The 26,815-nt window shown below is 43.0% G+C and overlaps 1 protein-coding gene across 6 annotated transcripts in view; it reads right to left on the bottom strand.

Moving 5' to 3' along the window:
* Positions 1–115: 115 nt before the first annotated feature.
* Positions 116–26,815, bottom strand: part of tspan12 (tetraspanin 12) — a 47,528-nt gene continuing 20,828 nt past the window's right edge. For 5 of the 6 annotated variants that reach the window (XM_078219842.1, XM_078219844.1, XM_078219845.1 and 2 more), the window contains exons 7-9: positions 18,288–18,395; positions 15,259–15,402; positions 116–2,010 (exon numbers count right to left, since the gene is read on the bottom strand). In XM_078219842.1, the coding sequence (XP_078075968.1) occupies positions 1,702–2,010; positions 15,259–15,402; positions 18,288–18,395 (561 nt within the window). In that variant the 3' untranslated portion in view covers positions 116–1,701. The remainder of the gene's footprint in view (positions 2,011–15,258; positions 15,403–18,287; positions 18,396–26,815) is intronic. The other variant, XM_078219846.1, reaches the window with a different exon arrangement.

Genomic DNA, 26,815 nt, shown 5'->3' with positions numbered 1-26,815 from the left:
ATAAAACATCAAAAAACTTCTGATGCAATAGCTTGCAATGTTTAAAATGCAATTATGGAAACATACTTATCCATAAATAGCAGAATGTAATCATAAATGTTTTTTTTGTAATCATTCAGTAAACAGACCTTACATATATCAATAGTTTTAATTGGAGAAAGATTGAGGTTAGTGATATGTTGTGTCAGAAAGTTTAGAAGGTATCTAATTCCAAAGGCCACTATTCAAAAAGGTAATTACTGTACAAACCAGCAAATAACACAAAACGGTACATCATTTGAAACAATTACACCAATATCTAGTTAACACAGAATGTAACCAAGTTAAAGCTAACAGGTTGGCATGCAGGTACAGCAGATGATAAGGAAAGATAATGGCATGCTGGCCTTCATAGCAAGAGGATTTGAGTATAGGAGTAAGGATGTCTTGCTGCAGTTATACAGGGCCTTGGTGAGGCCACATCTTGAGTATTGTGTGCAGTTTTGGTCTCCTAGTCTGAAGAAGGACATTCTTGGTATTGAGGGAGTCCAGCGAAGGTTCACCAGACTGATTCCTGTAATGGCAGGACTGACATATGAAGAGAGACTGGATCGACTGGGCTTTTACTCACTGGAATTTAAGACTATGAGAGGGGATCACGTAGAAACATATATACCAGAATTTTACCACCTCGCCCGCCTGAGGCTCGTAAGATCTCGCCCAAGGCCAACGGAGAATGCCGTTCTGCGTGCCGGTAAAATTCTGGCCATAAAATCCTGATGGGACTGGACAAGCTAAAAGCGGGAAGAATGTTCCCGATGTTGGGAGGTGCAGAATTAGGGGTCACAGTCTAAGAATAAGGGTAAGCCATTCGGGACTGAGATCAGGAAGAACTTCTTCATTCAGAGAATTGTGAACCTGTGGAATTCTCTACCACAGAAAGGGTTGGGGCCAGTTTGTTAGAAGTGTTCAAGAGGGAGCTGGACGTGGCCCTTGTGGCTAAAGGGATTAAGAGGGATGTAGAGAAAGCAGGAGAGGGATACTGAAAGTACATGATCAACCATGATCATATAGAATGGTGGTGCAGGCTCGATGGGCTGAATGGCCTCCTCCTGCACCTATTTTCTATGGTTTTTTCTACGTTGTTCGATTCTATATCTCTGAAAAATTTTCAAACTTTTCTGGCAAAGATTATTGCCAGCCCAAAGCTGCTGATCCATTACAAAAAGCTTCAGTATTCTACAACAGCAGCTACAAAGAATATATTTAATTAAGGCACTTGTACATTGATCAGAGTGTTACCGACAAAAGATGCTCAGTGCTCCTGCTGCCATTTGTATTCCTTTGTTGCAAAGTGGGTAAAACAGTGGGTGACTGGAAAGCAATTGATGTTGGGGTCCTGATTTAAAGGGCCAAGTCGAAGATATGAAAAGGTCTCCAATGAATGACTGATAATAAGTAATGATGGTCAAAGGGAAACTGGCACTCAAGGAAGCTCAGAGCTGTCTAACGCAACAATGGAGAACTTAATCAAAGTAAACCCTTTCCCGGTTATCTTCCATGAGAAGTTTCTTTCTCACTCTCTCAGCCGGTTATTTGGGATGATGCTGTAATGCAGAATTCAAAAGTCCTTTTGAAATTCGATGGCAACATTTGCGTGCAAGAGGTATAAGGAATTGTTGTGCAATGTCTCCAGCATCCAGCCGATTTACTCAACTTCAGCTACAGTTCCTCTATTTCGAAATGTGTGCAAAAGCTGTTAGTTGCACCCGCCTGTCTTAGTTCACAATTCTTTGGGACATGCTTCGTTAGCTCGACTGAATTACAGGCAAGGTGTTGGGAACCAAGCTTTTTTTGGCCCACCCTTTGAACAGTCCTTGGTTCCTTCTTGTCATAGTATAAGGCCCAAAGCAATGTAATAGTGAGAATCATGGCCAGTAGCTGTGTTGCTCCAATGGAAATCCCAAGAAACCTCAACACTTGTAACTGTTTGGTGCCACGCAAGAAATTGTACATTTTCTGTCCACAACCCTGTATCAAAAACAAAAGATGGTCCGTTGAATAACCAGAAAAGAATCCTGCATCAAATACATGTATTTTCCCACTATTACACAGTGCAATGCACGATGCTCTGCGTCAACATAATACAGACAAAACAGAGTACATTTTCTGAGGCCTCACTCTCAGTGGGAGAGCTGCCCCCATTTTCCCTATCTACATTTTGAGATGCAAGGTGCCAATGACTATTTGCAGACACTCTACACAAGGGGCCCAGAACTTGCTGGCAAAATATCACAAAGTTTAAGGCATTGTTAGTGTGTAAATCGTCCAGCAACTTCTGGCAAGGAAGAGACAGCTGTGATTTGCAAAGCACTGCAAGCTGTTGGATAATTTGTGCCACTCTGCAGTTAGCTCACTGTCAACATCCTTGCACATTGCAAGAAATGGCTGCATTTGCAATTAAATTACCAATTAAACTCACAAATTACCAATTAAGCTCACCTCAGGAAGTCTGACTGCTACTTAACATTATTAGGATTATCTTAATGGCAAGACGTTATACTTGTGAATTGCTCTTCAACTTGCTTTTTTTCATGGGATGTGTGCTTCTATCCCTAATTGCCCTTGAGGGGGCAGTTTAAGAGCCACATTGCTATGATGTGTGGGATCTGGAGTCACATGTAGGCCAGGCCAGATAAGGACAGCAGATTTCCTTCCCTAAAGGAAGTGAGTGAATCAGATGGGTTTTTACGACAACCATTTCATGGTCATTATTAGGCTTCTTAATTCCAGTTTTTTTTTAATGAATTCAAATTCCACCATCTACCATGGTGGGATTCAAACCTGGGTCTCTGGATTACTAATGTAGTGACAATACCACTACGCCACCACCTCCTTAGAAAGGGAACAACTGAAGTCTCATTTCTGCAGATAGTAAATTGTTCTTAGAACAATTTTTAAAAAGTAATATTTTCCACCTTTGCCTCATTTTCTCTCTCTCCCTCTTAATCTAATCTTTCTTTTCCTGTCTCTTTCTCTACCTGATCTGACTCTAGTTCACACCATCCCCTTTTCTGCTGTTCCTCTATTTGTTTCTGAAGCCTTAAATCTTATTGGTTAAGAAAATAGTGGCTGGAATGTTACCACCGGTCACGCCAGCAGGATTTTCCCATCCCGCTGCAGCGAACAGAGATTTGGCAGGGTGCCAAATTCTCTGACCTCACCGCAGTGGGAGCGTGGCATGAACAGCCGGTTGGTTGCCCACCACATGTTGGTCCCATTGTCCCTGGCACATCATTATCAGCTTGCATTTCTAGTAACATGCAATGTGATAGAAATTTGGCTGAATGGTGAGGGAAGAGTTTTAACTAAGGGAGCATGTACATAAGAACATAAGAAATAGGAGCAGGAATAGGCCATCTAGCCCCTCGAGCCTGCCCCGCCATTCAATAAGATCATGGCTGACCTGATAGTGGTTTAGTTCCACTTACCCGCCCGCTCCCCATAACCCTTAATTCCCTTATTGATCTGAAATCTATCTACCTGTGACTTAAACATATTTTACAAGGTAGCCTCCACTGCTTCAATGGGCAGAGAATTCCAGAGATTCACTACCCTCTGAGAGAAGAAGTTCCTCCTCAACTCTGTCCTAAACTGACTCCCACTTATTTTGAGGCTGTGTCCTCTAGTTCTTGTTTCCTTTCGAAGTGGAAAGAATCTCTCTGCCTCTACCCTGTCTAGCCCCTTCATTATCTTATATGTCTCTATAAGATCTCCCCTCAGCCTTCTAAACTCCAACGACTACAGGCCCAATCTACTCAATCTCTCCTCATAAGCTAACCCCCTCATCTCTGGTATCAACCTGGTGAACCCTCTCTGTACTCCCTCCAAGGTCAATACATCCTTCCGCAAATAAGGGGACCAAAATTGCACACAGTACTCCAGTTGCAGCCTCACCAGTACCTTGTACAATTGCAGCAAGACCTCCCTGCTTTTATACTCCATCCCCTTTGCAATAAAGGCCAACATTCCATTTGCCTTCTTGATCACCTGCTGCACCTGCAAACTGAGTTTTTGCAATTCATGCACAAGGACCCCCAGGTCCCTCTGCACAGTAGCATGTTGTAATTTTTCACCATTTAAATAATAGTCCATTTTACTATTATTCCTTCCAAAGTGGATAACCTCACACTTGTCAACGTTATACTCCATCTGCCAGATCCTCGCCCACTCACTTAGCCTATCCAAATCTCTCTGCAGACTTTCCGCATCCTCCACGCAATTCGCTTTCCCACTCATCTTTGTATCATCCGCAAACTTTGTTACCCTACACTCGGTCATTACATTACATTATATTACATACATTACATTATACCCCATTATATTACATACATTACATTATACCCCAATCCAGCTCATTTTAGTGCAAAGGTTTTTTTTTTAAACTTGTAAGCCATTAATTCAACTTCTGTCCTTATTAATTTAATATTTTGGGCAAGAAAAGTGGAATGCTATGCCAGTAAACTCAGGTCTGCACACTCACAGCAGGCCAATATTATTAATTCATGAAATGCCCTTTACCCACGAAGTGAATCATTTGACGCATGTTCACATGCACACACACATGCGCACACATGGATGTGCTTTTGAAGCGTAGTCACCATTTGTGCACAGCAAACCCCAGAAACAGCAAAATGATAATGATCTGATCATCTGTATTTTTTTGTGATATTGACTGAGGGATAAACATTGGCCAGGCCCTCAAGGATAACTCCTCCGTTCTTTTGATTTGATTTGATTTATGATTGTCACATGTATTATCATGCAATGAAACGTATTGTTTCTTGCACGCTATACAGACAAAACATACCGTTCGTAGAGAAGGAAACGAGAGAGTGCAGAATTTAGTGTTACAGTCATAGCTAGGGTGTAGAGAAAGATCAACTTAATGCAAGATAAGTCCATTCAAAAGTCTGACAGCAGCAGGGAAGAAGCTGTTCTTGAGTCAGTTGGTACGTGACCTCAGACTTTTGTATCTTTTTCCTGAAGGAAGAAGGTGGTAGAGAGAATGTCCGGGGTGCGTGGGGTCCTTAATTATGCTGGCTGCTTTGCCGAGGCAGTGGGAAGTGTAGACAGAGTCAATGGATGGGAGGCTGGTTCGCGTGATAGATTGGGCTACATTCACAACCTTTTGTAGATCCTTGTGGGATTGGGCAGACCAGGAGCCATACCAACCAGAAAGAATGCTTTCTATGGCGCATCTGTAAAAGTTGGTGAGAGTCGTAGCTGACATGCCAAATTTCCTTAGTCTTCTGAGATAGTAGAGGCGTTGGGCTTTCTGAACTATAGTGTCGGCATGGGGGGGACCTGGGCATTGGTGATGTTGGTGATCTGGACACCGAAAAACTTGAAGCTGTCGACCCTTTCTACTTCGTCCCCATTGATGTAGACAGGGGCATGTTCTCCTTTACGCTTCCTGAAGTCGATGACAATCTCCTTCATTCTATTGACATTGAGGGAGAGATTATTGTTGCCGCACCAGTTCACCAGATTCTCTTATCTCATTCCTGTACTCTGTCTCTGTTCTTCAAAACAATGTGATGGATTCTTTTACATTCACCTGACAGAGCAGGCAGGACCTCACCTGAAAAACAGTGCAGCGGCAACAATAATCTCTCCCTCAATGTCAACAGAATGAAGGAGATTGTCATCGACTTCAGGAAGCGTAAAGGAGAACATGCCCCTGTCTACATCAATGGGGACGAAGTAGAAAGGGTTGAGAGCTTCAAGTTTTTCGGTGTCCAGATCACCAACATCACCAATGCCCTGGTCCCCCCATGCCGACACTATAGTTCAGAAAGCCCAACGCCTCTGACAGTGCAGCATTCCCTCTGCTGTGTCTGCCGAGATTTCTGTGCTCAAGTCCGAAAGAGGGGACTTAGCCCAATTTGAAAATTGCACACCAGAATCTCATGTGAACATTATTGTAGAAACAGAATATGTCGAATTTGCAAGTTGAAGGAACCATCTATTATTTATTTGAAAGTCAGAAAATTTTAAAGGATCTTTTTTCAATAAAATTTTTATGTGCCATGAATATGCCATAAATATTCCAACCTTTACAGAGTAATATGGTCACAGAAATTGTACTACCTTAGAAAAATGAATCATGCAACATGGTTTTATATCAGCAATATGATTCTGGGAGAGCGGTATTTTATAGAGACCTGAAACCTTCACGTAGATAATATTCTGATTTTTCTTTGTGATAGGTTGCTGTTTCCCATAAACAACACTGAAGGGCAAATAGGAAAGCGGTCCTAATTCTCATCTACTTTCCAAGGCAGTTCTTGGGGTTCAGGGACTTGGAATCTGTCTGAGGTTATCTCCTCTTCACCTGAATGTGTCACTGTCGGTGAGCATATGATTCACATGCTGTTATTGTTCATTATCCACCTACAAACGCAAGGTAATAATGACAGCAACTCAGATTGCTCAAGAATACTGCCTCCTGTGCGCCATCTCATAAATTAAATGCAACACAGCAGATCATTGTCTGAAATAAGTGCCACAAAGTATAGAGCAAATTTCCTGGCCTGTGAAATAAATTTAATGGAACGTGCATCTACATGTCTGAGCTCCAAAAAAGCGAAACAACGGTGCACCATAAATGTCATAAATCTTTCCCAAATGCACACAGTTGCAAGGACATTTTCGAACAAGTCACCTGATGTTTTGATATTAGCTGCTAGCACTCACTTGTAAATATATTCAAGGTTAGTGCAACTCTTCAGCACACAATAAATAGGGTTGGGGGCATTTTGAATCACCGCTGATGGGATGATTTCTGAGGTGATGACATGCTTATCTCTTGAACAGCCTTTCAAACACCTGGATCTATTTCCCAAAGGATTGAATTTCATAATGTCTTGGGTATAATTTTTTGCTTGGCAGATTTCAATTGATGTTACCAGAGTTTGAAAAAAAAAAGCAATATTCTATAGGACATAGGTCACTACCTAGAAATATTCACAGTAAATTAACTATTTGAAAGCTGCCGACAAAGTCATTTTGCTTTTGTGGCTCTCAGCTCCCTGTGGTACTGGCACACTATTTAACACACTCTTGTTATCGGATGTTGGTTCAAAAATTAGGTCAAGGTTTGACAAGTTATTAATTCCATAACGGACTCTTGACCAGTCAAGGAGTAAATTTTATTTCTTCAGATTTTAGGTATAACTAGATAGGCTTAGAATGTTTTCTTTAGAGCAGAGAAGGCTGAGGAGAGACATGATTGAGGTGTATAAGATTATGAGGGTAAGTAGGGAGCAGCTGTTCCCCCTGGTTGAGAGGTCAATCACGAGGGGACATAGTTTTAAGGTAAGGGGCAGTAAATTCAGAGGGTGGTGGGAATCTGGAATGCTCAGCCTGGGAAGGTGGTGGAGCCAGAGACATTACAACCTTTAACAAATATTTGGATGTGCACTTGAAATATCATAATTAATCTGCCTTTAGTTGTAGATATTGTCAGTGCAGACTTGATGGGCTGAAGGGCCTTTTCTGCACTGTATGGGCGGAATTTAATGAGAATGATTCTAAATGTCCAGCTAGCGTGAAAATGGGAGAGCTGCAGATCTGTTTTTTGGGTGGGTTTCCACGCCCAATCTTGTGCACATAGTGCAAGGAAAAATAGTCGAGGCCATTTCTAGCTGCTGCAGGAAGTGGGCTGGATTAATTTGCCAGCCAGCCTGCAGAGGGAGCTATTGTACACGTGGAGACCTCTGATTCTGCACATGCGCAATAGTAGCAGCAGAGGTCTGACATTCAGAGAGAGAGCTGTCAAGCCTCTGCTGCTGCGGGCAGCCTCAACAAACTCCCCCTGCCTTGCAATCGCAGGGGCCATTCACCAGCCCCACACCACCTGAAATGCAGCCCCCACCACCCCCCTGCAACCCAGGCCAATTGCGTCTCCTCCAACAATCTCAATGCAGAGCATGCCCCCCACACCCGATCTAATTGCAGGCAGATTGTGCAGTGGCCCCTTCGCTCCCCAATCCGATCGCAGGCAGAGTGTGCTGTGGCCCCCTCCCTGCCCAATTCGATTGCAGGCAGGGTGCACAACGGCCTCCTCCCTCCCTGATTGGGCCGCCATTTCAGGCCCTTCCCCCATATGCCCTGCGCGTATAAGCCCTACCCAATAAGCCTCACCCCTAAAAGCCACACCCCTAAAAGCCACACCCCTAAAAGCCCTGCCCCCATAGTCCCTGCCCCCAGAACTACCTGGTGAGCAGTGCCAAGGTACCCAGTTGGCATTATTGAAGTGCCAGGCTGGCAATGTCAAGGTCCCAGGCTGGCACTGCCCAAGGGACACCCCCCCTTGCCATCTGCCTCCCCCGGGAGGGGCCTCAATTGGCTCCAGAACTACCAGCGAGTCCAACACAACTCACTGTTCATTGGGGGAGGGGGCAGGTGTTTTCCTTACCAGAGAGAACCTCTCCCAGCGAGGCCATAAAGGCAAGCGAGCCTGGATGATTCAGTGCCGGGCTCGCTAATGCCATTTAAATTAGCATTATAATAAATTTAAATAATTTATTCAACCTCTCGCCCATTTCCAGCGAGAGGCTGACCGCGCCGGAAGTCCGGCTCTCGTAAGATCGCCAGAGCCAAGAAATTGGGCGTTATCCTGATGTCTCCACTCCTGCGCGATTTTCCCTGCTCTCTCTCTGCCCATCGATGGTGGGGGGGGGCAAGCTGGTACAATCCTGGCCTATGATTCTGTAACTGGAATGGCAAGGTAGCAGAAGCACAGAGCACTGTTACTCAAACTTCAGTAAGAAGGCGAGCAGAAATTAAAATATAGTGCACAGAAAATGATATCTAGAAAAATCAAGTTGAAATTTAACGGGTGAAATGAATAGGGAGCAACAGGAATTGGGAGGGGGTGGGAGAAAGACTTCTAGAACAGTTTTTTTTTTACTTTTCACACAATTGAGGTAATACTTTGGTAATCTAGAGATAAGTTAATGTCGACATCTAAATAGCCATCGGCAATATTATTGCATCATTAAAGATTTTTCAGCATGAGTATCTTACTGTCAGTAAAGTATTGATGCTGAGAATTCCTTCAGTAAAAATACCTTAAGGGCGGGACAGTGGTTAGCACTGCTGTCTTACAGTGCCAGGGACCCGGGTTCAATTCCCGGCTTGGATCACTGTCTGTATGGAGTCTGCACATTCTCCCCGTGTCTGCGTGAGTTTCCTTCGGGTACTCTGGTTTCCACTCACAGTCCAAAAGGTGTGCTGGTTAGGTGCATTGGCCATGCTAAATTCTCCCTCAGTGTACCCGAACAGGCGCCGGAGTGTGGCGACTGGGGGATTTTCACAGTAACTGCATTGCAGTGTTAATGTAAGCCTACTTGTGACAATAAATCAATAAACTTTTTAAAAATGCACTTTCCAGAGAGAATGGTACGGCTGTTTTCCATATTGAAATGCCAGTGCAAACACAACCAGCAAGATGTATTTTATACTCACTGCAAACCTTATTTATGTTGTAAGCAACATTTGAAATATGAACATTTACAATGCAAGTTTTAATACCTCCACAAATTTAAAAATTACTCTTACATTCATGTGCCCGTGTTAAATTATTGCTTTAGAAATCTAGTGCTTTAAGAGCTATAAAACTAGAAGTGCATTTACAACAGTGTATAAAATAAGTTTACATTGCTCCACGTCCAAATTAACTGGCACCATTAAAAGGTCCTTGAGCTGCTCTTAGCGTTTAATATTGTATTCTAAAAGCATTCTTGGATAAAATATATGTTCCATATTAATTTTAGCGGTTTGTATCACTAGTGGTGGGGGGGTGGTTTAAGGTTAGGGTTATGGGGGGCTTGGGAAGGGGGGGGGAGAGCCTCCAATGATGGGAGTTCTGGTTTGCTACTGTGTATTTATGCAGCTATAGTGGGAACTTTCATACGTGTAATATAAACACTAACCAATACTTGATGTAAACAAAATGAGAAAAAGGAAGAGGAAATGTGAAAGCTTAGTTCATTATTTTCTGGCAAAAATCACTTCTGTATCAACTGCGAAATGCCTAAGAGACCTCCTTTGGCAAAAAAGCATTTATTTGTTGACTAGTTCTGGATGATTTACGTCTTTCCAGTTAACAAAAAGCTTCATTGAAATACACTCCATTCCTGATCATATTACTGCAAAGTGAATTCAATACCACTTGACTTAAGGCTGGTTAAGCTCACCACTTGGTTGCCACTAATACCTGTAGCCCCCAGTTCTATTGCAAAACCAAAGTTTGATTTGATTTGATTTATTGTCATATGTATTGGTTTACAGTGAAAAATATTGTTTCTTGTGCGCTATACAGACAAAGCATACCGTTCATGGAGTACGTAGGGGAGAAGGAAAGGATAGGGTGCAAAATATAGTGTGACAATCATAGCTAGGATGTAGAGAAAGATCAGCTTAATATATGGTAGGTCCATTCAAAAGTCTGATGGCAGCAGGGAAGAAGCTGTTCTTGAGTCGGTTGGTACGTGATCTCAGTCTTTTGTATCTTTTTCCCGACGGAAGAAGGTGGAAGAGAGTATGGCTGGGGTGCGTGGGGTCCTTAATTATGCTGGCTGCTTTTTCCGAGGCAGCAGGAAGTGTAGACAGAGTCAATGGATGGGAGACTGGTTTGCGAGATGGACTGAGCTACGTTCACAACCCTTTGTAGTTTCTTGTGGTCTTGGTCAGAGCAGGAGCCATACCAAGCTGTGATACATCTGGAAAGGATGCTTTCTATGATGCCAAGTTATGGTAACCAAGTAAAGCACCAAAAGGGAGAACTGGTGCTGAGAAAAGTAAATTGTGACATAGCGACCAGGTAACGTTAAGCTTGGCTTTTGAAAGTAGCAAAACTGCAGAAGGATGGAAAGACTTAAGGAAAGTCAGAAAACAATGAAAGTTGAAGAGTATGAAATGATTCTCGGAGGATGGGATACTGGAGGGCGGAGGAGTCCACAGAGTAAATGATTGTCTTTGCTGCCTGGGTGATAATCTGGAGGAGTGCATCATACAACGTTACTGATTACTGTTCCAGTAATTTCAATGGAATGGAAATCAGGCAGATTTTACCATGGATGGGTGCAGAATATCACTCCAGCAGTTAAGAGAGTAATACATCACCACAACTTTAGCCTTGGTTTACAGAAAGATACATAATTAATATAAAATATCATAACTATCGGTATTGGGAGAATTAATGTGTGCTTTTCTATTAATCAGTCTATTAATTATGCTTGGCCCTCCATTTTTCAACCATATAATTATTTCTTCCAGTGCAGGGTATTTCAATGCGAGCTACTGTAGCTGATTTAAATAAAACTTCATCTCCCTGTAGCCATTCATTTGAGATGCTACACTATTTTATATTTTAATAATCCCATTATACACACTATACGATTCTTGGTTGGGGTACCCCAGAAAGGTTTGGCATTGCATTTGATACAAAATCTGCATCAGATATTCTTTGAGAATCGGTGCAGACTTGATGGGCCGAATGGCCTCCTTCTGCACTGTGGGGAATTCTGTGAATTTTAACAGCAACCTAGGACGTTAGTGAATCAGATGGGTTTTTGCATCAATTGACAATGGTTTCATGGTCGTCATTAGATTTTTAATTCCAGAATTTTGTTATTGAATTAAAATTTCACCATCTGCCGTAGTGGAATTCGAACCCGGGTCTCTGGATTACTAGTCCAGTGGCAATACCATTAGCTTGTGTCAATAAAACAGAACCCACGTCAAAGGAACAATGTGTTACTACAACTTCTTGAAAGTGTCATTCATTCTCAGGTGAATGGAACACCGACTATGCTGAAATCCTTTAACACTTGAAAACTGAGGCAAACATTCATAATGGCCACAGCTACTGAAACTACAGACCACCCTGTGGGAAGGAAAGAATGTCAGGTGTTCATTTAAATTTGAAAAGCAAAGTCCTCAATGTAAGGGTTTTCTCAGAGATAGATTTAATTAACTCTCCCAACCCTTCAACACACAAATCTAGACCTTATTGCTCTCAGGCCGAAGAAAGACATCAGACAGTAGATCATTTGTGAAATCCATACTTGCAGGTTTCCTAATCTCAAAACAGAATGCCCACTTCCCGCAATCCCCACCCCTCCCACCACCCACTCCCATCCGGAAAGAACATTCCTTCCATCAAAAGTTCAGGCCAGTATCTCCAACTAAAATAATCTACAGTGCCACCAATAATGACCCTAACTCCAACTTTATAATGGCTGCTGCTAATGCTCAGCCACACCTCACGACTCCTCTGCAAAACCCAAGTTCAACGCGGAAATGAGGTGCATGCCACCACAGTTATCAATTATAGCTCTGGCATTCTGAGGCACTTGTAAGGGTATCAGCCTTTGACTTATTTCCTCAATTTGCACAAAAAGCCATCTCAATCGAAACATTGATGAACTCCAATGGCATTTGTTGAAGATGCCCATTTACAGCATGTCTTTCGGGGTTCCCTAGAGACTGGGAGAAGCCCTGCAGAGTTTCAGGCTAACATATCCATCTTTGGGAGCAACACGAATGAACAGGGAATATTAACTCAGATTGGACCGTATGTAGCAGAACAAAACCTCACAGCGAAATCTTTTCCACAACATTAAAAACAACAAAGATAGTAAATTAATTAACATAATTTCAGGTCAGCGGCATTTGTGGACCGAGAAGTAGATGTAAGGTTTCGGGTGGATGGCCTTTGATTGGAACTGACAAATGCTAGCGATGCACCAGGATTTAAGCAAACAGAGAGGCAGGGAAAGGGTGGGGAGGAGAGGAGAAACTAAAGGAAAGGTCTATGGTAGGGTGAAAGGCAAATGAGATTAGATGACAAAAGGGATGAAGTATCAATGCAAAAATTGCTCATAATGGAACAAGCAAAGAGGCGAAAGGTGGGCCTAGAAGAGCTATGAATAGTAGCAACAGAACTGTTAGCAGCATGTGGAAGCTGTGGTTCTTATCTGAAATTGTTGAATCCAGTGTTGAGTTGAGAAAGTTGTTAAGTGTCTAATTGAAAGATGAAGTGCTGTTCCTTGAGTTACAACAGAACAGTGTAGGAGACAGAGGAGAGAGTGGGTGAAAGATGTAGGCTTAAAGTGGTGAGTGACCATGGATGTGATCTCAGTGCCCGCTCACGACACGCTCCCGCTGCAGTGAAGACGGCAACAAGCCAAATCTCCATTCACTGCAGCAGGATGGGAAAATCCCGCTGGCGCGAACATCGGAAAATTCCGGCCCAGATGCTCGGGGTCACGTTGCAAACAGATAGGAGATGTTCACAAAAGTGATTATCCAATCTGCATTTGGCCTCTTCAATGTAAAGGAGACTGCAGGGTGAGCAGTGAACTATTTCACTCGATGTCTTCATGAAAAGGGAAAGGTGGGGCAGTATAATCATTTAAACCTGTACAGCATTTCCCATCTATGACAAGACTGAAGGAAATTAGACTGGATTGCTCTTTTTCTTGGCCAACATGGACATGATGGACTGAATGGCCTTGTTCTGTGCCACAAATCTCTATATTTTTATTTATCTTACTGATTTTTTGGACGTTGCTCTTTGCAAATTGGTTGCTGCATTTTTCTACATGCGAAAGGAGACACTTGCAGATCATTGGTCTAATTTAAACAAAAGCCAAGATCCAACCTAAAGTGTAACTCAAGCCAATTCATACCGGTTCAGGGAATGTTCTGAATCCAGTTCTTGGCAGCAGGTCAAGCTATCCAATTTCACCCGCACCCCTCACCGATGTTTTAACGTCATGAATGTACCTTGGTTTTGTCTGCTGTCACAACGGTCAAGAAATGCCTCTGTGGCAATTGCTCTTGTTTTCCCTACAGTTCCATTGCTGCCACTGAATCCCATTGTAATAGAGCTTTTTATAGGAAAGACAGATGGATGCCTTGCAAATCAGGCATACCAAGGGTGTACTGTGACCATCTGCCAATGTCCACATCCACAGGCACATTCCTAGTTTTGGCAAATGATTAGTGCATGTGAAAGCTTCAATTCCAAGGAATGATGAGACTAACGTCACAGACATGATAAGTAAAGGCTTTATGAATCATTTTTCTGAATGGCTGGCTGTCCAGAGGTATCCAATTGCAGCATCATGCTTTGGAGTATATATGAAAGAAAGCTGGGTAGGATGGTCAGTTGCCGGCATTGCCTAGTTGGCTGCTTCTGCTAAGATATCACTGATACTATCTGATACTATCTGATACTATCTGCAGGTCCTGGCATGTCCACCTGGCAAAGACCATCAGGAATCTATCTTCACCAGCTTTGCATTAGCAAATAGTCAGATGCAGAGCTACACCATCTGTTGTAAGTGCAAGTGGACCTAAAATGAAGCATATGTCTGGAACAGCCATTGCTCATACCAGGCATCCTGCAATGCTATCCTATTGGGATGAATCAGTAGAGTGGCAGACAGGGCCATGGTGCTGATAAACACCTCATACAGCACTACCATTTCAGCAGCCATCAGCTGGAATGAATGTTGGGTTGCTCCATTACTTGCCTGCAGAATCATGTTCACACATTGGGTTCCCATAAGGGTGACATAGTGGCACAGTGGTTAGCACTGCTGCCTAACAGTGCCAGGGACCCGGGTTCGATTCTCAGCTTGGGTCACTGTCTGTGCAGAGTCTGCACATTCTACCCATGTCTGTGTGAGTTTCCTCCCAGTGCTCCGGTTTCCTCTCACAGTCTGAAAGATGTGTTGATTAGGTGCATTGGCCATGTTAAATTGTCCCTCAGTGTACCCAAACAGATGCTGGATTGTGGCAACAAGGTGATTTTCACAGTAACTTCATTGCAGTGTTAATGTGAGCCTACTTGTGATGCTAATAAATAAAATAAACTTTTGCTGTGTTTGTTTACCACTTTTTGCTCCTCTCCTGTTTCAGGCAACTTGGCAAAGAGTATTGATGGGCTGATGACCAAGGATCTTTTCCAAAACTGTGAAGAGTTTTGCTCCCCTATTCGGACTCTCCACATCCCATTTAAATTGCACCTCCGCAAAACCTGCACTTATCCAAATGATTACGCGCTGACCATGAAAAATCGGTAGAGTGCCCTGCTCTTCAAATGAGAGATGCGCCCATTCCCCAATCTTTGCAAACATTATTGGTTAACCACATATTACTATTTATTTAAAAAATGTTGCAAGGCGTCAGCCCACTTACCTCTTGATAAATATCAATGAAATGCCCATTGTGGGCTTGTTCAGAGCATCCTGGAAATTCTCTCATGCAGCAGGAGTCAGGAGGCCACTCCATTTCTGTCACTTCCAACCAATCAGTAAAGTATACCACCCCACAACACTTGAACTGGAAAGAAATAAAATTTACAGCATTCTAAGCTTCATGAAACATTTCTGACAAAAAATACTCAATGATCATTTACTGTGGAAAATAAAAAGTTGTACATCTAAGTTCACCTGAAATAAACCTGTCAATTGTTGCAAGTTTGCATTCAAAGGCCAGCCGGGAGTTTCTCGTGGCCCTGCCAACATTTGTTTCTCCGAACCATTGCCAGCTAAAATAATAATCTGATTATTTATCACGTTGCCATTTGTGGGACCTTGGTGTGTGAAACATTGCATGCCACAGCCCCCTGGCTACATTTCAAAAGTGATTTGTTGTAGATTCATAGAATTAGAATGGTTACAGCAGAGAAAGAGGCTATTCAGCCCATCATGTCCATGCAAGCACTTTGTCACAGCAATTCAGTTAGTCCTTGTTGCCTAGCAATTGTTTTCTCTTCAATTAATTTTCAGCCAGCTGGAAGCAGTTTCCTCCCTCTCTATTCTGCCCTGAGCACTCATGAGTTGAACACCTCTATCAGATCTCCCCTTGAGCTTACCTTCTCTGAGGTGAACAGACCCCAAATGTATCACCTCACACTTCTCCATTTCAGATTTCATCTGCCACATGTCTATATCTCCTTGAAGTCAAAACCATAGGGCAAATATGTTTGGTTTGATTTTTTGTGAACTCTGTAATAAACTCGCATGTCAATCAAATTTTATAGTCAGATTTTAAAATTCCCACTCTTGCTTTCAAATTCCTCCATGGCTACATCCCACCCTATCTCTGCTGTCTCCTCTAGGCCCATAACCTTCTCTGATAATCTGCCACCTCCATGACTCGCTCTTTCAACATCCATGATTTTAATTACTTCACCCTTTTGGTAGCTGTGTCTTCAGCTGTCTAGGCCCTTAGCTCAGGAATTTTCTCCCAAAACTTCTCCACCTTAAGGTGGCATCGTGGTACAGTGGTTAGCACTGCTGCCTCATAGCACCAGGGACCTGGGTTTGATTCCTGGCTTGGGTTACTGTCTGTGTGGAGTTTGCACATTCTCCACGTGTCTGCATGAGTTTCCTTCGGGTGCTCCGGTTTCCTCTCACAGTCCAAAGATGTGTGGGTCAGGTGGATTGGCCATGTTAAATTGCTCCTTAGTGTCAGGGGGACTAGCTAGGGTAAATGCATGGGGTTATGGGGATAGGGTCTGGGTGGGACTGTGGTCAGTGCAGGCTCAATAGCCGAATGGCCTCCTTCTGCACTGTAGGATTCTATGATCTCTTTTGTCTTTTAAGATGCTCTTGAAGCCTACTCTTTGACCATGCATTTGGCCATCAGCTCTGATGTCTCCTTACACAGCTCAGTGACAAATGTTGTTTTATAATTGGCCTGTGAAGCACCTTGGAACATTTTATTATATTAAAGGTGCCATTGTTGGTATTGAAAATGAGCGAATAGTTTTCAATCTCTCCCTTTTCCTCTCGCTTCCCAAATAAAGAAAAAGCTATTAACAGTTTTGGAGGGGGTATCGATAATGCTTTTGACTTCTAAAACATTATTTACATAGAAATGTTGAAATTAGGAGTAGGAGTAAGCCATTCGGCCCTTCGAGCCTGCTCCGCCATTTAATATGGTCATGGTTGGTCCTCGATCTCAATGCTATATTCCTGCTTTCCCCACAAACTCCTTGATGGCATTAAAATCTAAAAAAAATCCATCTCTCTCTTTCTTGTATACATTTAGTGACTTGGCCTCCGCACCCTTCAGTGGGAGAAAATTCCATAGGTTCATTACCCTTTGAATGAAGAAACCTTTCCTCATCTCAGTCCTCAATGGTTTACCCAAAACCCGAGACTGTGATCCATGGTTCTCAATTCCCCAAACAGAGAAAACATCCTCCCTGCATCTAGTCCGTCTGGCCCGGTTAGAATTTTATACGTTTCAATCAGACCTCCTCTCATCTTTCTAAACTCTTGTGAATACAGGCCCAGTCGAACCAATCTCTCCTCATAGGACAGTCCCGCCACCCCTGCTATCAGCCTTGTGAACCTCCACTGCACTCCCTCTATGGCAAGTGTACCCTTTCTTAGATCAGCAGACCAACACTGCACACAATACACCAGGTGTGGTCTCATCAAGACCCTGTATAACCGCAGTAAGACCATCCTACCCTTGCATATCAGTTGAATGCCTACTAATCATTCATTCATAAATTAAACGTAAAAGTAACATATAATAATGCACAAAGTGCTTCTCATAAAAGGGATTAGATTTCTGAAATCTGATTCCAGATTCCATTATCAGAGAGAAATTGCAAATTTATTTTCTGCTCAATGCTCTTCCAAATTTATAGTAATAGATGTGCTATTAGCCAACAGCACTATAAAGGCAGAGAATGTAATGTAAAAAGCATATAAATGAATGCACTGGTAAAACTTAACGCATTCCACCACAGAAACAAACATTTTTAAAGTTAAAGTTTATTTATTAGTATCAGAAATAGGCTTACATTAACACTGCAATGAAGTTACTGCGAAAATCCCCTAGTCACCATACTCTGATACCTGTTCGAGTACACTGAGGGAGAATTTAGCATGGCCAATGCACCTAACCAGCACGTCTTTCGGATTGTGGGAGGAAACCAGAGCACCCAGAGGAAACCCACGCAGACATGGGGAGAATGTGCAGACACTGCACAGACAGTTACCCAAGCCGGGAATCGAACCCGCATCCCTGGCACTGTGAGACAGCTGCGTTAACCACTGTGCCACCGTGCCACCCTTATGGGAACCCAATGTCTGAACATGATTCTGCAGGCAACTGATGGAGAGTGCCACTGTGCCAACCTCTGTGCCGCTGTGCTGCCCTTAACAGGAATACTGATAGAATTAATGTCAAGTTGGACAATCTACCTCTCGCTGAAAGAAATTCCAGGCATGAGTTAACCACTGGTACCTGGCCGTACCATAATGAGACATTCTGGTTTTCAACCCAAGCAAGTCGGACCTTTGTATGGAGACCTGAAACAAAGAACCACCTTTTAGTGACATCATTATAATTAAACTGTGACTTTTAGGACCAATGTGGCAAAGTGCAAAATATCAACCACATAGCACATACCAACACATCTCTGATAATTCAATGATGCCTGCAACAGATTATTAAGATATATTGGAAGCAGAAAATATATATTGCCCAAGCACTGGGTTCAAAACAGATGTTATATAGGCACTAAGTTCAAGAGCACACATCGATTAGGCTATCCTCAATGGCATTCATTGATATAAATGCCAGAAAGAAATGTATATCTAATGTAACCTGTTATTACACCAGAATAATATTTAGGTAATATATTATTCTTCCAGTATCTCTATGAAACAAAGAATGCTCTGGAAATTATAGTTACAGGCTGTTATAGGGGACTTGGTGGCACAGTGGTGAGCACTGCTGCCTCACAGCTCCAGGGTCCCAGGTTCAATTCCAGCCTCGGGTGACTGGTGGAGTTTGCACATTCTCCCCATATCCATGTGGGTTTCCTCCTGGTGTTCTGGTTTCCTACCACAGTCCAATGATGTGCAGGTTAGGTGGATTGGCCATGCTAAATTGACCCTTAAGGCGCGATTTTATGGCAGGATTTTGTAGCGTCGCTCATCCCGAAACCCTAAAATCCCGTCCGAGGTAAACAGACATTTCCATGGTCTGCCCCTCGTCCGCTCCGATTCCCGTGGCAGGCGGTTCCGTAAAATTCAAGCCTTAGTGTCTCCAGATTGTAGGCTAGGTGGATTAGCAGGGTAAATGTGTGGGGTTAAGGGAATGGGGCTGTGGGTGTGCCTGGGTGGGATGCTGTGTTGGAGAGGCAGTGCAGACTTGATGGGCCGAATGGCCTCCTTCTGCACTGTAGGGATTCTATGATTCTACTTAATCTACCCTATAAGTCAACATGTTATTTTCCCACAATTGAGTTTCTTATTGATCCTTGATTGTTGGATTTCAGGGAACCAGAACTTTTGAAACCACAACCATTTTTCTTTCAAAACAATTCTTCTCGACCTTTTGTGTTCTGATTCAGACTGACATTAAAATGATCATGTCCTGTCTGACTTGTATCACAGGCAAAAAGGCCAAAGAAATCAAAAACAAGCATCCAACATTTTTTTCCGACAAAAGCATATGTTAACGCCAACCGAAGCTACATTCTGAAAGTAGAAATAAACAAATGATGCATGCAAGCAGTTAAAATTGTTTTGGGTCAAAGAGTAAAAGCAATGTCAAAGATTGAATTGGCAGAGTGAATATTTAAGGCCATGATTTGCCATACAGGAGGCATTCAATTCCTGTGTGTCATCAGCAGAAGGTGCTGCGGAAGAGTTAATTGATGCTTGAGTCACTCCTGCTAGTCTTGGGATGTCTCAATCTCATTCTGGTCAATTCAAATACAGCCTTGGCAGAACCTGAGAGAAGACTGATTGTCTGTCTCCCTGGCTTAAACCTATCTCACTGTGCATGTAATGGAGAAAATATAATGGACAATGAAAAAAAAAATGCTACTTTTGAGTTGTCCTGGGCTGGTTTGCTTCTAATTTTGCCAACTTGGGCTTGGCATCTGCTCAATAACTCCACCAGATGGCATGCACAGGAACAGAAGGTTACTATGTGAGAAATCGCAGTGCAAACTTATGCGGTGTAACTGCACGCTGTATTACTTAGGTACTGCATGCTGATGACATCTTTTTAGCAACCTAATTCCTTTGTGGGCACAATGTTTTTGGTTATATACTTTATAGCATTTTACATGATGTATCAATGATTAAATGGATTGTTTGGCAAATACTTTATAATTACCAGAAATTTCTACGTCAATTCCAGCATGGCATTTTCTGGCAAAGGACAATTACTAGAGATTTTTAATACAATCGCAGAATTTATTACATCCCAAAATTCATCGCAAGTAAAAGAAAGCACAGCGATTGCCAATTATATTTATGGGCTGATTTTAACTCCCCAACTGTGCAGGTAGGGGCCAAGGCCAACTGACAACTTCCTGGCAAGATGAGGCCCAGGTGATTTTACTGTTGGTCCAAATTTTAGTTAAAGTTCCTGTGGTCAGTATGCGGCCTGCATCCAGCATTTGTTGGTGGGTTCGAGATTGTGTTACCTACATTGAACACCAGTGAAAATGGGGTATGAGTCATGATGCCTATGCTCCCAATTTCATTTAGGCCTCCCTCCCCCCCCCCTCCTGTGGAGCAATCAATCTTCCTGAATTTGGGCAAGTTAACATGCAGGGGGAGCACAGGAAAGGGTTGAAAGCATTGCAAAACTCTGCCGGCCACCATCTTAAACACCTGCCTGGACCATTCCAGTCAGGCGAGCAGAGTCAAAATCAGCCTTGTTTTTTTTCATGTTGGCCGACGGATAAATACTGGATTGGAATAACTCCTCTGTTCCTCGCTACAGATTGTCAAACAAGGGATATTTTAAAAGTCAAGCTGAAACAGGCAGATGGTTTAACGTTCCGGGTGGGATTCTCTGATCCCATTCTCCCCGTCCCCACTGCTCGTGAGAATGGAGGATTTGGTGCTCAGCCAAAACTCCATTCACTGCAGCGACACTGGAGAAATCCAGCTGCCGGTAAGGTGGGAGGTTTTCACAGTACATCTGAATGCGTGCATCACTGGCAATGTAGTGCTCCCTTGGTACTGCACCAAAGTGTCAGCCTCAATTTTGTGCTCCAGCACTCCAATAGGAGTAAAACCTATAACCTCCTTACTTAGAGGCATCAGAGTAACCAGAGTGTACTGACTTCAATGAGGCCCATGAGGTTAGCCTCTTGGAGTATGAGCTCCCTGATTGAGGTCATAATTGCCGGCCCAATCAGGGAAACACATCTTGTATATAAATATGGGCGTGTCAGGTCCACTGACCTTCCTGATTCTGACTTTGTACCTGAAGCACTCTAAGAGTGGAGTAGAGTTTGTAAATAAAGGAAATTTGGTGAAGGGACAACGGCCTCTGAGGGTTTATTTCACAGGGTGAAGCTCTTAAGCTGTGCATTCATCCCAAACTGAGGAAAATGCCTCCTTCTGTCCCAGTATGAATTATACAAACCCTTCTGAGTTATCCCTCTGCAAATGAGACTACCGTTTTCACGCTTTTGTGCTGTGCGCTAACATCCAATAAGTTTGAGTCTGTCAAGCTGCTTTTTAAAAATTCATTCTAGGGATATGGTAATCGCTAACAAAGCCAATATTTATTGTCCACCTCTCATTGCTTTTGAGAAAGTCAGTTATAGCCAGAAAAGCTCAACACTTCAATTCCATCAATATGAGTTGGGTTTGAACCCTGATCTCTCAGGATTAATTTGCTGCACCAGTTGGTCCTCCAGCAATATTTCAGTAAAATTATGAGGATTATGAGGCGTGTATATTTTTCCCCAGTCCTTTCATAGAATAAAAGGCATTCTCGAGAAGCTTGCAACAGAGGATCTGAATGCCTGTCGCACAGTCACCATTGAATTTACAAATGGTTTCCTCATTAACTTTGAAGTGTAAAAGTGTTTTGAATGAATGCTTTCAGAGAGGCAAAAGCAAACTTTAACATTTCCATTAAAGAAAGCATGGAACTAGAAAATCATTCCAGACAATAACTGCAGACACAATTGAGATAACAGGCAATTTTCTCATTTTGTGTGCCAACTGTAAAACTTTTAGAAATTGACAAGCTTACCCCATTTGCACCGGGTAGTTTTCTGGGTCTAGTAAAGATATATGCCATTATCTGGCACGGTACAGTACGGTCCGGCACGGTAGCACAGTGGTTAGCACTGCTGCTTCACAGCTCCAGGGACCTGGGTTCGATTCCCGGCTTGGGTCACTGTCTGTGTGGAGTTTGCACATTCTCCTTGTGTCTGCGTGGGTTTCCTCCGGGTGCTCCGGTTTCCTCCCACAGTCCAAAGATGTGCGGGTTAGGTTGATTGGCCATGCTAAAATTGCCCCTTAGTGTCCTGAGATGTGTAGGTTAGAGGGATTAGCAGGTAAATATGGAGGGATATGGGGGTAGGGCCTGGGTGGGATTGTGGTCGGTGCAGACTCGATGGGCTGAATGGCCTCCTTCTGCACTGTAGGGTTTCTATTTCTATTCTATTCTATCTACCTTTATTTATTCCAATTGCTTAAATAACTCTAATAGGCAGTGATTTCAGTTCAGAATCTGACCAATTCACAGTTTCCATCAAATTGATGAATTGCTCATTCAAATGTGGCCATTATACATTTGGACCCCCTAATTAGTAAATGGGATTGAATATATGAGACCACACTGATCAAAAGCCTTGTCCTTTGGCAATACATATCCAATGCATGGTCTTGCATTGTCTCTTCAGTTCGCTGAATTTAGGCAAGTTAACATGCAGGGGGAATACGGGAAAGGGTTGAAAACATTGCAAAACTCTGCCGGCCACCATCTTAAACACCTGCCTGGACCATTCCAGCCAGGCAAGCAGGGTCAAAATCAGGCCTGTTTTTTTCATGTTGGCCGAGGGATAAATACTGGATTGGAGTAACTCCTCAGTTCTTCTCTACAGATTGTCAAATAATGGCTTTTTTAAAAAGTCCAGCTGAAACAGACAGGTGGTTTAACATTACGGGGGGGGTTTCTCCGATCTCATTCGCCCCGCCCCCACTGCCAGCGAGAAACTCTATTCACTGCAGCGGCACCAGAGAAACCCAGTCACCGGTAAGGTCAGAGGTTTCTGGCATACCACTGGCAATGTAGTGCTCCCTTGGTACTGCATTGAAGTGTCAGCCTTGATTTTGTGCTCCAGCACCACAAAAGGACTAAAACCTATGACGTCCTTACTTAGAGGCATCAGAGTAGCCAGAGTGTACTGACTTCAATGAGGCCCGTGTGGTTGGCCTCTTGGAGTATGACTATTTTTGATCTATACTTCTGTCGCACCTTTGCAGACTTATAAAATTATCCCCATTATGTTAAGAAAATGGCTTACTTTATTTGAAAGAACATTTTGTGCTCCTAGTTCTTTTGCTTTAGAAAGCCTGTATTACCATTTCAATATTTCAATTCAAGGGCCCCAACGTACGTGGGGAACTGTGGAAGGTGTTTGACAAGAGTCTGCAGAGGTAAATTCCAGAAATATAAAGGTCTTCCTGAATCAAACAGCAGAACCTCACTCGAGTATTTTTCACCAGTGCTCAGCAATGGCTGGCTGGGTTGAGAGATTAGTGCTTGGGAGGGAAAGCTGCAATTAATGTAGGTCTGAGTAGGTGGAGAGAGAGACACACAGTGGGGAGAGATCAAGGAAGAGAAATTGCACAATGAAAGATCTTGGGAAGGGAGAGATTGGGAGAGCGCGATTACAACGGGGCAAGCACAGCATGCTATTATGGTAAGGGAGAGGTTGCGGGGAGAGGGAGATTGCGTGGAGGGAGGGCAAGAGAGATTGTGATGGAGATATGAGAGATCATGGCAGAAGATGGTCTTGTGAGTTGGGGGTGATGGGGGGTATGGGGGAGGGTCGGTTGTGGGGGGGGAGGGTGGGGGAGGTAAGCACTCACGTTCCTCCCAGTCCACAAGCGTTGTTGGAAAGCATTTACTGCTGAATCTGGTAATTCCCATCTCCCTTTAGCTGACGACTTTTCTGAGCCCTAGGAGATGTGTTTTTGGCAGGTTGGGTTTGGATTTGAAACCTCTTGCTCCTTCTTGCCCATTGTAGAGGCTTAAGATTCCGCCAACCCACTGAATGTATTTGATCTCAAATGCTGTAAAAGATCAACTTACATCTATGAAATAATGGATGTTTTATATAAACCTGAATTTTAAAATGTTACCTAGTTAGCACGTCCCTCGGAAAGATATTAGGCTTATTGGTCAATAGCTTCCTGCTTTCTGCCTCCCTCCTTTCTTTAATAAAGGTTTTACATTAGCTATTTTCCAAACGGCTGGAAACTTTCCAGAATCTAAGGAATTTTGGAAGATTATAATCAATGATTCTTCTATCTGTGATGCCATTTCTTTTAAGACCTTTGGATGCAGGCCATCCAGTCCTGGGGATTTGTCAGTCTTTAAGTCTAATATTTTTCCTGGTGATGGTGATTGTATTAGTTTCATCACCTCCCTATCAGCTTTCGGAAACATAGAAACTAGAAGCAGGAGTAGGCCATTCAGCCCTTCGAACCTGCTCCGCCATCGTGATTGATGGCTGTTCATTAAATTCAATATCCTGATCCCCCTTACCCCCAAATCCCTTGATTCCTTTAGCCCCAAGAGCTGTGTCTAATTTCTTCTTGAAATCACACAACGTTTTGGCCTCAGCTACTTTCTGTGGTAGTGAATTCCAGACATTCACCACCCTCAGTGAAGAAATTTCTCCTCACCTCAGTTCTAAAAATCCTCAAACTATGACCCCTAGTTCTGGACTCCCCCACCATTGGGAACATTCTTTCTGAACCTACCCTGTCTAACCCTGTTAGAATTTTAAAGTTTCTATGAGATCCCCCTCACTCTTCTAAACTCCAGTGAATATAGAATTCATAGAACCCCTACAGTATAGAAGGAGGCCATTTAACCCATCAAATGTGTACTGACCACAAGCCCACCCAGGCCCCATTCTGTAACCCCACGCATTTATCCTGCTAATCCCCTTGAAACTATGGTCAATTTAGCATGGCCAATCCGCCTAACTCGCACATCTTTGGACTGTGGGAGGAAACTGGAGCAGCCGGAGGAAACTCACGCAGACACGGGGAGAATGTGCAAAGTCCACACAGACAGTGACCCAAGGCCGGAATTGAACCTGGGTCCTGAATATAATATAATCCTAACCAACTTAATCTCTCCTCATATGGCAGACCTGCCATTCCAGGAATCAGCCTGGTAAACCTTCGCTGTACTCCCTCTATAGCAAGGGCTTTGATTTTCAAGAACCTTTGGGATGTTTTCTAAGTCTTCTATGCAAAATACCTGTTCAATGCCTCTGCCATTTCCTTGTTTTCTATCATCAATTCCCCAGGCTCTCTCTCACGGACCAGCACTAGCTTTACTTACTTGTTTCCTAATCAAATACTTGTAGAAACTTTTACTAGCTGCTTTTATATTACAACATAAACAATAATATTTCATATTATATTTCTCTTATACTCTGCTTTCTGCCTCTTAATTATTTTTGTAGTCATTCTTTGCTGGTTCATAAAATCTGTCCAATCCTCAGACCTAACACTAATCTTTGAAGATTTGTATCGTGTTTCTTTTAATTTAATCCCATCATTAACTTCCTTATTTAGCCATGGATGATGCAACTTTCTTAAAAAGCCTTTCTTTCTCACTGGGATAAATCTTATCAAAGCATCATTAAATATCTTCTTAAAAGTCTGCCACTGCAACAATACTGTGCTACCTTTGAACTTAGTTTCCCAGTTCACCTCACCCACAGGGAGCTGAGGGGTCATGAGGGCAAATAGAGGGGCACAACTTGATATGGCGGCACAGTGGTTAGCACTACTGCCTCACAGTGCCAGGGACCCAGGTTTGATTCCTGGCTTGGGTCACTGAATGTGCATCGTTACCCATGTCTGTGTGGGTTTCCTCCAGGTGCACCGGTTTCATCCCACAGTCTGAAAGATGTGCTGGTTAGGTGCATTGGCCATGCTAAATTCTCCCTAGTGTATCCGAACAGGTGCCGGAGTGTGGCGACTAGGGGATTTTCACAGTAACTTCATTGCAGTGCTAATGTAAACCTACTTGTGACTGATAAATAAACTTTACTTTACTCTATAAGGGTTGTTTGGAGACATATCTTAGCGCATGGGGGCATGGGAGAATGTGCTTGAGGGGAGGAATGAAGGCACGTGTGGGATGTAGGCTGGAGGGGCTTTCTCTTTTTCTTTTAACTGAGGCAAGTCCCCCAGCACCGAGGTGGGTCCATTAAACAGGCTACCTTGGCACCCCTATGGCTGCCTCTGAACTTTTACCCCAGGGTCACGCCCACCCCCCGCCCAATAATGAAAATCTGGCCCTTGCAGTCACTTTCTCCTGAAACAGGTAGGCCAGGCCAGGAATTTTCCCAAGCCCTGCTAATGATGAAAATCCAGGCCAACATCTTCCGTTGCCATTTTATCAGCGTATCTCCAAAAGGCTACTAAAATCCCTGTCTGTGACTCTGTACAGCATGTTCATTCAGCCTTTTTCGTACATTTTTCTCTTTTTGCTTTGTTTCAACATATAATGAACAATTTTTTTTAAGAAAAGCAATAAATGTTTTTAAGATACAAGCAAAACCATTCAATTTGCCACCTAAATTAGTTTGATATTCCAATCTCCTCACTACTGTCACAAAGAAATCAAATTGTTGAGTCTCATTAAGCAGCACATGTACACTCTGATATTAAATGTATAATGTTTGGAGTAGATATTTTGCAGTGTGTGA

Source organism: Mustelus asterias, chromosome 9 (assembly GCF_964213995.1).
Source record: "Mustelus asterias chromosome 9, sMusAst1.hap1.1, whole genome shotgun sequence".
Taxonomy (NCBI): Eukaryota; Metazoa; Chordata; class Chondrichthyes; order Carcharhiniformes; family Triakidae; genus Mustelus; species Mustelus asterias.
Note: the sequence above shows the minus strand (reverse complement) of the source record. Positions and strands in the feature narration are given on the sequence as shown.